At 56.6% G+C, this 14197-nt stretch overlaps 2 protein-coding genes across 2 annotated transcripts in view; both read right to left on the minus strand.

Moving 5' to 3' along the window:
- Positions 1 to 4993, minus strand: part of LOC119104738 (myoferlin-like) — a gene marked incomplete at its 3' end in the record, with an annotated part of 30436 nt that extends 25443 nt beyond the window's left edge. The window contains 3 exon segments of the mRNA XM_037228456.1: positions 721 to 854; positions 3501 to 3622; positions 4880 to 4993.
- Positions 1 to 14197, minus strand: part of LOC119104739 (myoferlin) — a 60362-nt gene that overhangs the window by 64 nt on the left and 46101 nt on the right. The window contains exons 21-32 of the mRNA XM_037228457.1: positions 13032 to 13171; positions 11376 to 11429; positions 9759 to 9949; positions 9682 to 9700; positions 9158 to 9310; positions 8107 to 8181; positions 7471 to 7573; positions 5581 to 5700; positions 4880 to 5061; positions 3565 to 3622; positions 2507 to 2581; positions 721 to 854 (exon numbers count right to left, since the gene is read on the minus strand). Coding sequence (XP_037084352.1) covers positions 721 to 854; positions 2507 to 2581; positions 3565 to 3622; positions 4880 to 5061; positions 5581 to 5700; positions 7471 to 7573; positions 8107 to 8181; positions 9158 to 9310; positions 9682 to 9700; positions 9759 to 9949; positions 11376 to 11429; positions 13032 to 13171 — 1304 coding nt within the window. The remainder of the gene's footprint in view (positions 1 to 720; positions 855 to 2506; positions 2582 to 3564; positions 3623 to 4879; positions 5062 to 5580; positions 5701 to 7470; positions 7574 to 8106; positions 8182 to 9157; positions 9311 to 9681; positions 9701 to 9758; positions 9950 to 11375; positions 11430 to 13031; positions 13172 to 14197) is intronic.

The raw sequence follows: 14197 nt of genomic DNA on the forward strand, positions 1-14197 counted from the left end.
ACTGGCTGGTGCAGCAGTCGAGAGGCGGGGGGGAGCGCTTGTTACTGTGTTAAGGTGTCCACCAGGGACGCTCTCCACCGGTTACCAGAACGGTAGAATGAGAGGCAGGGGAGGGGCTGTTCATATATGGAATAATTTACACCCCTTGCTTCTCAACGGAAGGTTTCCATGCCGGCGAACGAACGCAACGCTACTATCGCACAAGCTCTGGGTTTCTCACCGTCAGAAAGCGCATCTGAGAACGAGAAATTCACGTGCAATACCCTCTCAGTCTGCATCTCCCAACGAGAAAGGACAGCTGGTGTCGGGCAATCCTAATTCACGCGATCACGCTATATACAGCAGACCACATGACGCATTCGGATGCATTAAAATATAGGGGAGTACATGTCAACAGGCAAAGGGCACAAAACAGATAGAGACATAGAGTAAGACAGAGGCATGAAGAGGCGCAGATGCCAAGAATCATTTACACTGTTTCCCTCGTAACGACGCCACTACAACCGAAAACTCCGCGACCAAAACATCTAGGCCTGCTTTCCCCTCCCCTCCGCCCACAAACCACAAACCACAAACCACAAACCATTAACCCTCCCCTTCCCCGGCACGGCCCTATGTGACTTGGGTCGGGACGGGGCAGAGCGCAAGAAAGCCAGCGAGCGGCGAGCGACCAGGCGGACGGACAGGCGGACAGGCGGACGGGCGCGGCCCTCCTCCCACCTCCACGGCGGTACGCTGCAGCACGGGCCGTATGCCGCTGGGCACGTAGTACAGCGTGCCACCCTTCTTCGTCGGCGGCAGGAACGGCAGCTCCGACACCTTGCAGTAGAGCTCGAACGAGGCCAGCAGCTCACCTGTGGCACCGGCGGCCGGGTCACGCGCGGGTCACCGGGTCACGCGCAGGTCAGGTCGGGTCACGAGGGCGGCTGACGGGAGGACGAGACACACCCGCTGTGGGGCGGGGCTCTTCTGGACCTGGGGCGGCCACAGGGGCACACGGTAGCCTGACACGAGAACAGGAGCATGGGGTGATCTACGTCACAGAGGCGGCCTTACCAGCTCGCCTACAGCAACGATAAGCGACGACATGCATCTGGGTTTGAAATCAATGACATGCGAGGGGGGACTACGTGGCCACCTGGGGCAGGGGCAGCTTTCAACCACCACGCCTGCGTCGCGGATAAGGGCTTAATCGGAACCCTAGGGCACTAGGGCAGCTACATTGTCATACGACCTCAACGGCCCAGGTGCACGTGTGTATATGTATGTGTATATATATACTTATGAATTGCTATAATGATCATTATGTCAATACCAAAATTATGCATTATATTATCTAATATAATCATCACTGTTTGTGTATCTGTACATTATTCATTAAGACCGCCAACTCTCGAGAAAAAAACTGCCGCTTAACATAATAGAGGCACGACACCGTAACCCAGAAAGCAAACACAGACAGTGCGCAGTTGAGAGGCCTGCGGACGGCACGTGACAATAACGAATCAGAGCAAAGCGCTTTCCATCCGCGGGAACCCGCGGACAACTTACTGGACTGAGAGACAGAGAGGACCCACACCGCCGGGGAGATTGCGGCGAAAGGAATGACAATGAACCACCGCCGTGGACGATATCACGGTAGGAAATTATAATTACGTATTAAATTAAATTATAACATGAGATAACTTATACGTATTAAATTAAATATATATATATATATATATATATATATATATATATATATATATATATATATATATATATATATAAATCAATCACGTAGGATATTACGTAAGAAAGCATACCCCATCTTACAGGGGATCAACAGTGATATCACAAGGCGCTCGTGACAAGCTCGTTGGCACAACGATTCACGGGCAGATAGCAGCCAACGATAATTCCGCGTGTTAGGGAATCACAAGACAGATTACGGAGACTCTTTGGCCTACGCAGTCAATTAATGACACACGGCAAGCGCGCGGTTTGGGGTCACACACACTTCGCTGAGCACGAATCTCTACGGTCGTTTATTTCAAACAGTAGGCGTCTTGTTGGAGAATGATTGACAGAGCTGAACTGGAGGCGACGGTTACAAACGTGCTGCACGCCATCGTTTCGCATGTGTCGCCACCAAGACCAGATAACACGTCCTCTTTGAAGCGCATCATTTCGGCGTTACTTTCCACCGAAATTGTGGGCACGGAACGCCCCAAACCGATCCAAGGCACCGACGACTCAAGCCGCAACGATGATAGAAAACAACGAATGCTAGTCGAGGTAAGTTTCACACCAAAACAGGGAAGCAGGTCCGCAGCCGGCCATGCGAAGTTATGAAGAAAACACGCCACATCCACTTATCTCGACGTAACGAAGCCGACAGAACAAAAGCAACGTCAAAACAAAAGCACAAACCAAAACGACGCCAGACGCCACGAACGGCACCAACCAGAAGCTGCCGCGCCGTCCGGCCGGCCTGTCCGTGACGTCAGCCTGACGTCACACTGACCGTGGTAGGGCCTGTCGGAGAGCTCGCCCCGCTCCGAGGGCTTCAGGTACGCCCGCTCTCGTCCCCAGCCAGAGGCTACGCGCACACGACGGCCGGTCACATGCGGGCCGCCCGTCCCCAGCCAGCGCAGCGGCCAGGCGGCCCAGCCAGCGGCGTCGGAGCAGCACCCAGACAACGGAGCTGCTCCAGCTGCTCGCTACGAGCCCGTCCCCCGTGCCGACGGGGCGACACCGGCAGAGCCCGCATCGAGGACGGCTTCTGTTGCGTGCTTCGGAACAGCTCACCAACGCTCCCCACAGATAACTACGCTTGAAATGAGATTATTCTTGAGTTGAAGCGAAGTCAACAGATGAGATTATCTTTATGAGATTCTGGACTTTATTCGTCATCTTGCGATTTCAACCGCTCAGCAGCGTATGCGGCGAGTGGGAGATGAATTTACTTCCTCGGCTTACATTGTGCTAACGTTGGACAGCACGCGGTGGCCCCACCACCCGTGGCAGGACAGGGCGGCCGAACCACCCAAATCTATTTGGTCCGCTTCAGGTGAGAGGTGCCGCTTGAAACATCGTTAAAAAACTAGCTGCGACCAAAAATGAAAGCGTAGATCATAACGACCCTGACATCGACAATAACACAATCAAAAATGTATCCGACACAACACAGCAACTACGTGAAGTTGACAACCGATAATACGCCGGTTAATGCCATGCCTGCTGTCATGATCGTGTACAACACGACAAAATGTACCGCGACATTCTCAAGTTTAGTGCCAACGACATAGAGGCGCAAGTTCCCGTGCCATGCGCGAATACCGCGACAAAATGCAACACGTCATGCAGCTACAAATGCGCATGGGAAGATGGTTCCAGCGTCCTCCATCGTGTTAAGAAGCACCACCCGTGCCTCAAACACCGGACCTGCAGGTGAGATGAGGTCAGGTCAGATCAGGTCAGGTCAGGTCAGGCTCGGCGCGCCGTCGGCCAGTACTGACCTGCGCTGTCGTTGTCGCCCTTGCTGAACTTGAACCCACTGCAGCGGTGGTGGGTGGGCCTTGCTCGGGTCCAGGTGGACGGTGGGCGTGGCTACGGCCCGGCCCAGGAACTCGGGCTCGCCCTGCGCACCCGGTCAGGGGGCGGGGTCAGGTCACGCCAGGCCAAGGGTGGGGTCAGGTCAAGCCGGGTCAGGGGTAGGGTCAGGTCACGCCGGGTCAGGAGCGGGTCAGGTCACGCCAGGTCAGGGGTGGGGTCAGGTCACGCCGGGTCAGGAGCGGGTCAGCTCACGCCGGGTCAGAGGTGGGGTCAGGTCACGCCAGGTCAGGGGGCGGGGGTCAGGTCACGTCCGGTCAGGAGCGGGGTCAGGTCACGCCGGGGTCAGGGGTGGGGTCAGGTCACGCCAGGTCAGGAGCGGGTCAGGTCACGCCAGGTCAGGGGCAGGGTCAGGTCACGCCAGGTCAGGGGCGGATCAGGTCACAAAGGTCGGGGGCGGGGTAGGTCATGTCTGGTCAGGGGCGGGGCCAGGGAGGGGAATACGACCAAAGATTCCCTATGCCACCGCATCAGAGCAGTAGGGACAGACCAGTAGGTCGGCAAGGTCACACTGGTGAGTGGAGGGGTAAGGTCACACGGAGAGGGGCTGGCCCAGATCCACTAAACAGCACCAAAAATTTCAGGGAGACTACGGTGGAGGAAACTGACAGCCAACCACCATCACCTCGTGCAGCGGATATTATATACAGGTTATCGAGTACAAACTAGCCCAAACTACGTCGTGCACGTAATTGGCACACTCGAGAGCGAAGGGAAAATTGAGTCACAATGAGCGGATGATAAACCCTCAAGACAACGTCCCTGAGGACAGTCCCGTAAACGCTCACCAGGATAGGGTTTCAAAGGTAGGCGGCGACAGTGAGCGTCTTCTGCTGGTCACCCACCCACCAACCAATCACAACAACCCCGGGAAGCTGATGATCACGGTAATGGTTCGGACCTATGGGCGGTTGTCTCCTTGGCTGGAAACCACCCAGGCAGAGCTTCTGATTAACGCCAAAACCTGACAACCCCCCCCCCCCCAAAAAAAAGGCATTGTCACAGCCACCTCTTGCTGCTGGCACACTTTCCCTCCTTCCGCCCCACGACAAAGTCTCCGCTCGATAACCCGGCCTAACGACGCGTTCTTGTCTGTTTAAAGAGAACGCGACACGAGACGCGACAAGAAGCAGTCATCACGCCCCTTTCACGGAGCGTCGTGCGCCTGCACCGGCCCTATTATCGCTCCGGGGCGCAGCACCACCGGGACCCGAACTCGGCCTCCCTACGTGCGAGCCCAACACGCTAACCCCTCTGCCGGCTCCTGGCGGCGCGCTCCACTCACGTAGGTGTCGTGGTCGAACACCTCGATGATGACCTGCGGCGGCTGCTCCAGGATGAACATGGGGTCGCCGTGGATGGTGAGGTCGTCGTACAGCAGCGTCTGGTCCCAGGTGGGGCACAGCGTTGCCCGACCCCGCTCCGTCCGCTGCGAGAAGTTCAGGAAGCTGACGCAGGCGTACGGATCTGCGGGCAGAGCGGCGCCACCGTCAGTCAGGTGCTGTGGACCAGGGGCGATGCGTGACAAGGCCAGACCGGCCGACCGAGCGTGCTCCAGTATCGTAAGACCGGGGCTGGTCATGCGTTACGGGCGTTTCGCGCGACTTCGACACTGGCATGTGACGTCATTGGAACATCTGACGCAGACGTGCAGGTGGCGTCAAACTAAATGACGTCACGATCAACGCGCATGGATTATTTTTAACCTTCAGATTTCAGCCACTAACGCATTCCGTGCTGCGTTTCATACACGCATCAGGACGGGCGCACCATTGGGGGCCGGCCGATTCTACCCTCTGGCGCCAATCTACTCATCACATTATGTCCCGCTTCGTGCCCACAACCCCAAATAAACAGCACACAAAACGACACACGCGTCTTGTACGGCCCTGCGTGCAGCCCGTCACCAGCACGCCGCCGGCCACTGAACCCGCCCGAGCGGCGTCCGCGGGCGGCGGCGCTGCGGCCGAGCAGACCGCCACCTACCGGAGAAGCCCGTCTTGTCTCCGGCCAGCAGGTCGCGCGCCTGGTAGATGTAGGCGCGCAGCTGGTACTGCTGCTCCATAGTGTGCACCAGGTACATCTTGGGACAGCTGAGGTGGACAACTGCCAGTCCGCCCGGTCACAGGTCACACAGGGGTCATACAGAGGTCACGCAGGACGACAGCCCCCGAGGAGGGTCGCCGGTGTAATCGGTGTGAGCCGTGGCGCTGGTGGGAATGGCGCATGAACGACGCCCCGTACTTCATTTCGGCAATGTGGCTGACATGGTTGTAGGACATTGCAAACTGGTCGAAAACATTCCCGGCACATTGATTTCAAATAATGCTGAGCATCTGTAACCGTGGTTCTTCCTACAAGTTGTCCAATGATGCACATCTCGTGCAAAGGCACACAACTAAGCTGAACATGCATTGCATTCAGGCTGGGATGTTATCAGCAGCGGTACAAACTCACTCGTTCACAGTGTCGTTAGGTCCACACCCATGCCTTAGTGTTGCAGCAGGAAAAACTGAGCCCACTGCCATGCAAAGTATAGACTGATTAATCGACCACCGCCACCCGTGTTATCCTCACGGCGTGCGTTGGCAGAGTGCTGCAGCGAATCAGTAAACATTCAAGCTATCGGCATAGAGCTGAGTGACTGGGGGCAGTAAGGCATGTATGCTGGTGGCGGTCAGAACGGGCTGGCGTCAGGTCGATGCCCGAGGTCAGGTCGATAGCGACCCGAGATCAGGTCCATACCGACCCGAGGTCGGGCCGATACTGACCCGAGGTCAGGTCAATACCGACCCGAGGTCAGGTCAATACCGACCCGAGGTCAGGTCCATACCGACCCGAGGTCAGGCAGACACTGACCCGAGGTCAGACCGATACTGACCCCAGGGTCAGACCGATACTGACTCAAGGCCAAGTCCATACCGACCCGAGGGTCATGCCGATAATGACCCGAGGTCAGGTCCATACCGACCCGGCCAGGCCGGTACCGACCCGAGGTCAGGCCGATACCGACCAGAGGTCAGGCCGATACCGACCCGAGGTCAAGTCGATACCAACCCGAAGTCAAGCCGATACCGACCCGAGGTCAGGCCGATACCGACCAGAGGTCAGGCCGATACCGACCCGAGATCAGGCCGAAACCGACCCGAGGTCAGGTCGATACCGACCCGACGTCAGGCCGGTACCGACCCGAGGTCAGGCCGATACCGACCCGAGGTCAGATCGATACCGACCCGAGGTCAGGCCAATGTCGAGGTCAGGCCGATACCAACCCGAAGTCAAGCCGGTACCAACCGGAGGCCAGGCTGATACCGACCCGAAGTCAGGTCGATGCCCGAGGCAGGTTTTAAAATGACCGGAAACCGGGTTCATACGACCCGAGGACTCGAGCTCACACGAGGCCAGGTCCTTACCAAACCCAGGTCGAGCTCATGACGGCTCAGCACCAGAACCATGTCCAACCAAGGTCCGGACAATAATGATAATAAATGAAAAAGTAGGGTTGAACAATGAACCAAACTAAACGAAATAATAAGTGAATAGCCTCAAAATTAACCAGCCCCTGAGCCCAGCGACCATTACCACGTAATGACGTTAAACGTCAGCCACCGACAGCGGGTCCAGAGGCTCTCCTCTCACGTCTCCATGCCGTCACTGCCAGCCTCACGCCGGCCAGATCACCAGATCATGCTGCCGTGCTGGCCGCTTCATGCCGTCCACGCAGGTCAGGTCAGGCCAGGCTAGGCCAGGTCAGGCCAGGGCCAGGTGAGGTGAGGTGAGATGAGGTGGGGTGAGCAGCAGCGGTGAGTGTGCAGAGCCGTTCCGTCCCAAAGCCGGCTTCAGGCGCGAAGCGCTACGATACGTCACTTTTGCTACCTTCCGAGTCGGGATCTTTCAGCCTGAAGATGGGCAGCTGGGGCACACTGTGGGTCGACATCACCAGCTTGCGGTGCCAGCGGCGGCGGCGCACCATGTCCATCTGGGGACGGCCGGGTCACGGGGTCATCCAGAGGTCGCCACCGCTGAAGGGACAGGTCACAATGTGACACGACCGCGTGCCGCACAATGCGATGGGATCTTGTGCGACAGATTGGTTGCGGACTACCTTATGTTTGTGACGTACCTAGCGCATCATCAGAACACTTCCGGCTAATAAATGACAACAATATTTGGATCTAACACATTCGTCTCTACGGTCAGCTAGCTTCGCAGTCTCCTAAGCCATTTCTTGCGGGGACGACGAAATAATTACGATGAACGCCAGACTCGAACCCACACCTATGTATACACGGTCGTGAAGGAGACACCTTCCTTGGGCCTCCTCCCCTCCTACCTCCCCTCGGGCCTCCTGCATCCCTTGGACCCCACCACGCATGCTATTACGCAGAGGTACTTACCACCGTCGAATCTTCTTCACCTCTGTAGCACTCCAGCTTCCCACGCGTAACCTTTTCCGCTTAAAACGCACGTGGTCTGCGTCACGCAGCTTGAAACATAGTCAGCGGAGCTCACCTTTCGCTCGCGGGCGTGGAACTTCAGACCGAAGAGCGGCGCGTACTCCCAGCCCTCCTTGTCAGCCTCCGTCTGCTGCAGAGCGGCGGCACCGGCGACGGTCAGGTGGTGCCGGGCAGATGAACACGAGGACAGGAGGAGCACGAGGACAGGAGGAGCGCGGGGACAGAAGCGCGAGGGCAGGAGCTCGCGGACAGGAGAGACGCGAGGACAGGAGGAGCGTAAGGACAGGAGGAGCGCGAGAAGAGAAGCCCGAGGACGGGAGAAGCGCGGGGACAGAAGCTCGCGGATAGGAGACACTCAAGGACAGAACGAGCGCAAGGACAGGAGGAGCGGTGCCGGGGCGTGGGGATGACGCCAGCCGGGCACATGCCTTCAGTCACCGTGATCCACACGGAAAGGCTGGGACATTCGCGCGTTTCCCGCGGAGAGGATGTGCTTGGAGATCCCATCAGATGATGGAAGTGAGGACAGAGGCATCCTGCGCCTCATCCACAATAACCAGGGAGGCCAACAACACAGTTGACCAGAAACGAACAACAAACAAATGAGGACTAGATGGGAGACGTACAGATTCTACCCACCTTTAGGTACATTCCTCCATCCAGTGTCAGTTCAACACAGATTCAAGAGCCCACAACTAAGGCAATAATAATCGCGTTCGATAGGTTCGGATGAAATCAATACCTAACGCCGGCATATAGGCACACCTTATAGCTTGACATACAAAACTTCACATGACGTTAACACTTACCTGTAAACAGTGCACGCCATGCGGTTAATGGCAATGATGATTTGGGCTTTGGGGCGCGACGAGTGCGCTAGTCACATGGCGTCCATCGCAATGCGATTACTAAAGGTCCATTCGACCAGCTCCATTTCAATACAGGTCGGGAAACACCTCAAGACGCTATGCCTTTCTTGTGGCGTATCTTCGCGTTATGCTTATCATAATCATACATGTAGTAGCTGACCTAGCAGGCTGTTGGGTCAATCTGCTGGGTCTGTTGAGGCCAAAACCAGCAGACGTTCATCAGTACAGCCGCCTCACCTGAGCCTTGACCTTCTCCACCATGGTACGCGGCCGGACCCAGCGGCGGCGGCGGCACAGGTGGTACAGCTTGTCCACGGGCCCGTACCCTCCCAGCGTGGACTCGACGCAGTACTCCCAGCCCTCCTCGTCCACCGCGCGGTTCAGGTCCACCTGCCGATGGACACCCAGGTGGATGTCAGTCGTGGTGAAATGACGAGCCGAAATGCGGGGTTTGTCTTCGTTTTTTTATATTTTACTCAGATCGCGCTGAAACGACCGTTCATAAAAAAAATGGGTGCCGTCACTTTTCTAACATTGTCGTGTGGCGTCAAAACCAAGACGATCAGAAAACGTAACGACGTAACTTCTTTTAATTTGCAGGCCTCTGTGTGCTTTACAGAAGCGGCATACTTGTCCATTGTGACAAGGTGCGGCATGACAAGGACAACAAGGACAAGGATATCTGTTTGCCGGTAACGTACGCTCCCCGTCGGACTGCTGAGACAATACACCCATCATCGCGAGACAAATCAATATCTGACCGTCCACGCGTCGTTTCCACTCCCAGCCGGGCGGCGTCACGATCTGGTTCCCGCTGCTGAGACGGGTCTCCGCGCACGTCCGTCCACTGCGTGAGCGCCGGCATCCAGCTGCCAGCTGGCAGCGGTTCTCGTTCTCGAACACGTCCTCCAGGTACGTGGAGTGGCCGGCGTCGGCCTCGTAGAACAGGCTGCGCAGTAGACGACCATAACATGGCGTAAGAGCGGCTGCCGGTTGGCCGCCCAGCGCCGTCGGGTGTGTTATGTGCGGCTAGTGGCGGGCGGACCGTTGACAGCGTGTGCAGCATCAATCAACAGAGCCAGGAGCGGCCATGACGGCGGCGCACGGCGGCAGCCATTCCCGGTATGACGTAATCAATCATCAGACAGCACGCGCGTGATGACGACAAAAACATACAAAGGATACGGAGAGGCAAACACTTGAGATAATAATGTCCAACACACGCGTCTTTTTATTTCTTTTTTGCCACAACCGCAGGCCGTGTGTGGTGGTCACAAAAAGGTACGGCTGATACCTGAGGCTAATTAATATACCTAAATGTTTCTTATTATGCTTCTTATTATGATAGCGATGTTAAACAGGCTGGCCCAACGGGTGAAAGGGACATGCATTCTTCCCTACACCACCATTCCACAACTGACACGCCGTTTGTCTTGGGACAACCGTCCCACTCTCATTGCGCGATCTTCTGAAACATTCGTCATTCTCTGAATTGTTGATGGGACTTCAGGAGCACACTCACAAGCAATTAATTTCAAGGAGCATATTCTGTTTCCGTCGCAATGTCCACCAGAGAAAATGAAAAAAAGAAAACGCGTCTGACCTGCACAATTTTGTTGACCGGCAACCGATCACGCGCAAAAACAACCATCCATCCAACAATCCTGATGGACTTCATGTCATGACAATATCTATAACGTACCTCTTAAACTGTTATAAATTATTGTTTATGTTGTGCAATATCTATGAATTGCGTGGGCCAGGGACGGCCTGGCAGCCACCACCATCAGGGCCGCGGTCCCCATTACCAACAGCTGTCCATAAGTTGCAACATATGACGTCAGAGGCAGGTGCGTCACAACATTTTCCCCAGCTTGGAGGATGGCCGCTTGTGTATGACGTAAGAACTTGCGACGCCACAGGTAGCAACTCAAGACGGCACTCTTGCCAATTCAGAACGCGGCCCTGAAGTCGCAGCCCTTGAAGTTGCCGCTATAGAAGGCGGCGCTCGATAATAGTCCTGACCATGCGCCAGAGACCACTTCAATGTCACAAGTCCCGTGCATTAATTGCCACATAACTGTTTGAATAGCCCACCAGCTACTAAAGAGCAGACTCGTGCTCAGCTTTTGATGATGGGGTCGGGGGTCGACTCCACAGTCCGCCGAAATCGGGCCGAGGTCAAAGTGGAGTTGACTCAACGAAGACTGCGGAATCGGAGTCAGAGGTGACCCTACAACCGCACCTAGTGTCAGCGTGGAGTCGACCCCAATTACGACGTTCATTTTTGGCCAATCGGAGTCCGGACGCGCGGACCTAACACCAACTGCCGGAGGGCCGACCGGTCACTGACCTGGGCTCGGGTCGACGAACCAGTTTCCGTCGAAACCGCCAGCCGTCGGGCGGCATGAAGCCGTCACGCGGCAGCAGCATGTCGCCGCCGGCGTCGGACCACTTGGGCCCGCGTCATCGTCGGGCCCTTGGTCACCCAGTGGCCGGCGATGCTCGACTGCCGACACCCGGCCGGCGACGTCATCATGACGTCACATCACGCACGTGACTTGTGATGCTACACGGTGCGTGACCCAAGAGGCAGCACGAAACGAAAAAGCGGGGACGGGGACGGGGACGAAACGCAGGCGGTGCTCACGGTTGAAACATCATGTGACGTCATCACAATAATGGCATCACGTAGCGGATAACCTGAGCGTGATGTACCGTCACGATCGACCAACATATCGTGAGACGCGACCACTACGTCAACCGAAACCACACGCCTCTGGTTCGGCAAAGCCGCCGGAACTTCCATTTGACGTAAGAGCTAACAGCCCAGCACATAATGGAAGGGGCTCACGACCTCTCTCCGATTTTTGCGGCGCATTGCTTAAGTTCGTCCACAGGTATTGCTTCGCTGTCAGTGACGGCCGGAATGTGAGGCGATAATAACGGTCATCTCGCGGCCCAACCATATATCTTTAGTCCGGCGAATGCGGAAAGTGGCGACCGGACTGCAGTTTTAAAGGTCACGCCAGTTGAAATGCGCCAAGTTCAATTTCTGTCTGAACGGGCAAGCAACGAAATTAAAAAATGCAACTGAATTCCCGCAAACGCCGAAAACGGACATATTGCACATTTTGGCTTCCCTAACAACGGGGTACGGCTATGCCCTACGCACTGTAATCAATGAGAGCAGCAGTAGGCTTGCCACATCTTACCAGACCCATGGCAAGGTAAAAACCTTTCAGAGCTATTACAGCGGGACGCCTTGCAAAAGGAGCGGTGTGAGGGACGCTGCAGCCATCAAAGTATTCAACTGAACTGAGCACATACCTCGACGGTCCCAAATCTTCCAAATAGCAATTTCAATGCATGCGGTTTCGCCGGTATTTCTGCGATGACTGTATGGTATGACTGGATGACAAGGTATCCAGCGCGATTGCAATTTATTATTGTTCGGTCATATGAACCTGGACGATGAGATGCTGAGGATGGTGATGACGATTTGGACCTCAGGGCGCGCCGTTACCTGGTCACACGGTGCCGCGCCCATTTTAACCTGGACATTAAGCTCCGCGGTCCTCATAACCGGGACGTAGCACCGCACACGTTGTCGTACGTCCTTTGTGAACACCTCCGCGCCTTCCCGTCCCCGCACCAGGTCCTCGGTGTTCTGTGTGCGCCACTGTACCTTCTGTCTCCGCACTGGCCCTCATGCGTTCTTTGTAAACTAGTGTTTCTCCCTGTCCCCGTACGGGATCCTCTGTACACTACAGTACGTACACTCTGTGTACACCAATGCATCTCTCCGATCTTCATTCCTAGTCCTGATACGCCTATGTGCACCGCCGTCCTTCCCCGTCCCCGCACGTGATCCTCAACCGTCTGTGTCCATCGCCGTCCCCCGCCTGCCCCGTACCTGGTTCTCTCGCGCCCGTGTCCATCGCCGTACTCCGCCTGCCCCGTACCTGATCCTTCGTACCCCTGCGTCCCCCGCCGTCCCCCGCCTGCCCCGTACCTGGTTCTCGCGCCCGCTCCATCGCCGTACTCCGCCTGCCCCGTACCTGATCCTTCGTACCCCTGCGTCCCCCGCCGTACCCCGCCTGCCCCGTACCTGGTTCTCGTACGTCTCGGCGTACACCACCGTCTCGGCGTCACGGTGCCCGGCGATCCAGGCCTTCGACTCCTGCTCCTTGCCCAGCCATAGGCGGACACGCAGCAGCGCCGGGATCTTCTGCTTGTTAGGCCGCGCTCCTGTCGGGCAGGGACGGGATGGAGGCCGGGTCTATAAGGTCACACTGCGCCATGCCGCGCCATACCGCATCCTATTGTGCCATACCGCGCCATACCGTGTCATACTCCGCATACCGCGTCACGACGCGCCATACCACGTCACATTCCGTCATTCCTCGTCATACCGCGCCACATCGTGTCATTCCGCGCCATACCGCGTCATAATGCGTCATACCGCGTCATACCGTGTCATACTACGCCATACCGCGTCATAATGCGTCACACCGCGTCATACCACGCCGTCCGCAGCACCGGGGCAGTGACCTGGCGCCTGAGTGACTCTCGTGCCCTCCAATCTGAGTGGTGCCTGAACGACGGCCCCGCCGCCCTGTCATGACTTCTCTCCATAAAGAGGGCATGCACACACGCAGCTGTACAATATGTGTGATAGTACGTTATGTACACAGACAGCGGGAGGTACGAGCAGTGTACCATTAAATCTTCCATCCTCCCGGTAGATCAGGCACTAAAGCACATTAAAGCACAAACACAATCACACTTACAACTCCGCTCTACTCCCACTCCTTCTGCTCATCCACTTCACTCCCCTCCCACTTCACCAACCCTCCCCGCTCCAACCCCTCCACTCTACATCCCCTCCCACTTCACACCACTCCGTTCCAACCCCTCCCTCCACCCCACCCCACTCCACTCCCATCCCAACTCCCACTCCCACTCCCACTCCACTCCACTGCCCTGCCTCACCTGGGAACTTGAGCTGCACAGTTGCTGCAAGCGGCCGCAGTCGGCGCCGCTCTGGCGCTCATCGCCGGCGTACAGGATGGTGTGCGCTGGGATGCGGCAGTATGCCAGACGCTTCTTCCCGCTCAGCATCCAGTTATGATGTCCGGCATCGAGTTCTGCGGTGCGGAGGGAAGAGAGTGGCGTGAGCAGCGGGAGACAAGACAGAGACAGAGAGAGACAGAGACAGAGACAGAGACAGAGACAGGACAGAGACAGAGAGACAGAGAGACGAGAGACAGAGAG

Source organism: Pollicipes pollicipes, unplaced genomic scaffold (assembly GCF_011947565.3).
Source record: "Pollicipes pollicipes isolate AB1234 unplaced genomic scaffold, Ppol_2.1 Scaffold_6052;HRSCAF=7182_pilon_pilon_pilon, whole genome shotgun sequence".
In the NCBI taxonomy this organism is placed as follows: Eukaryota; Metazoa; Arthropoda; class Thecostraca; order Pollicipedomorpha; family Pollicipedidae; genus Pollicipes; species Pollicipes pollicipes.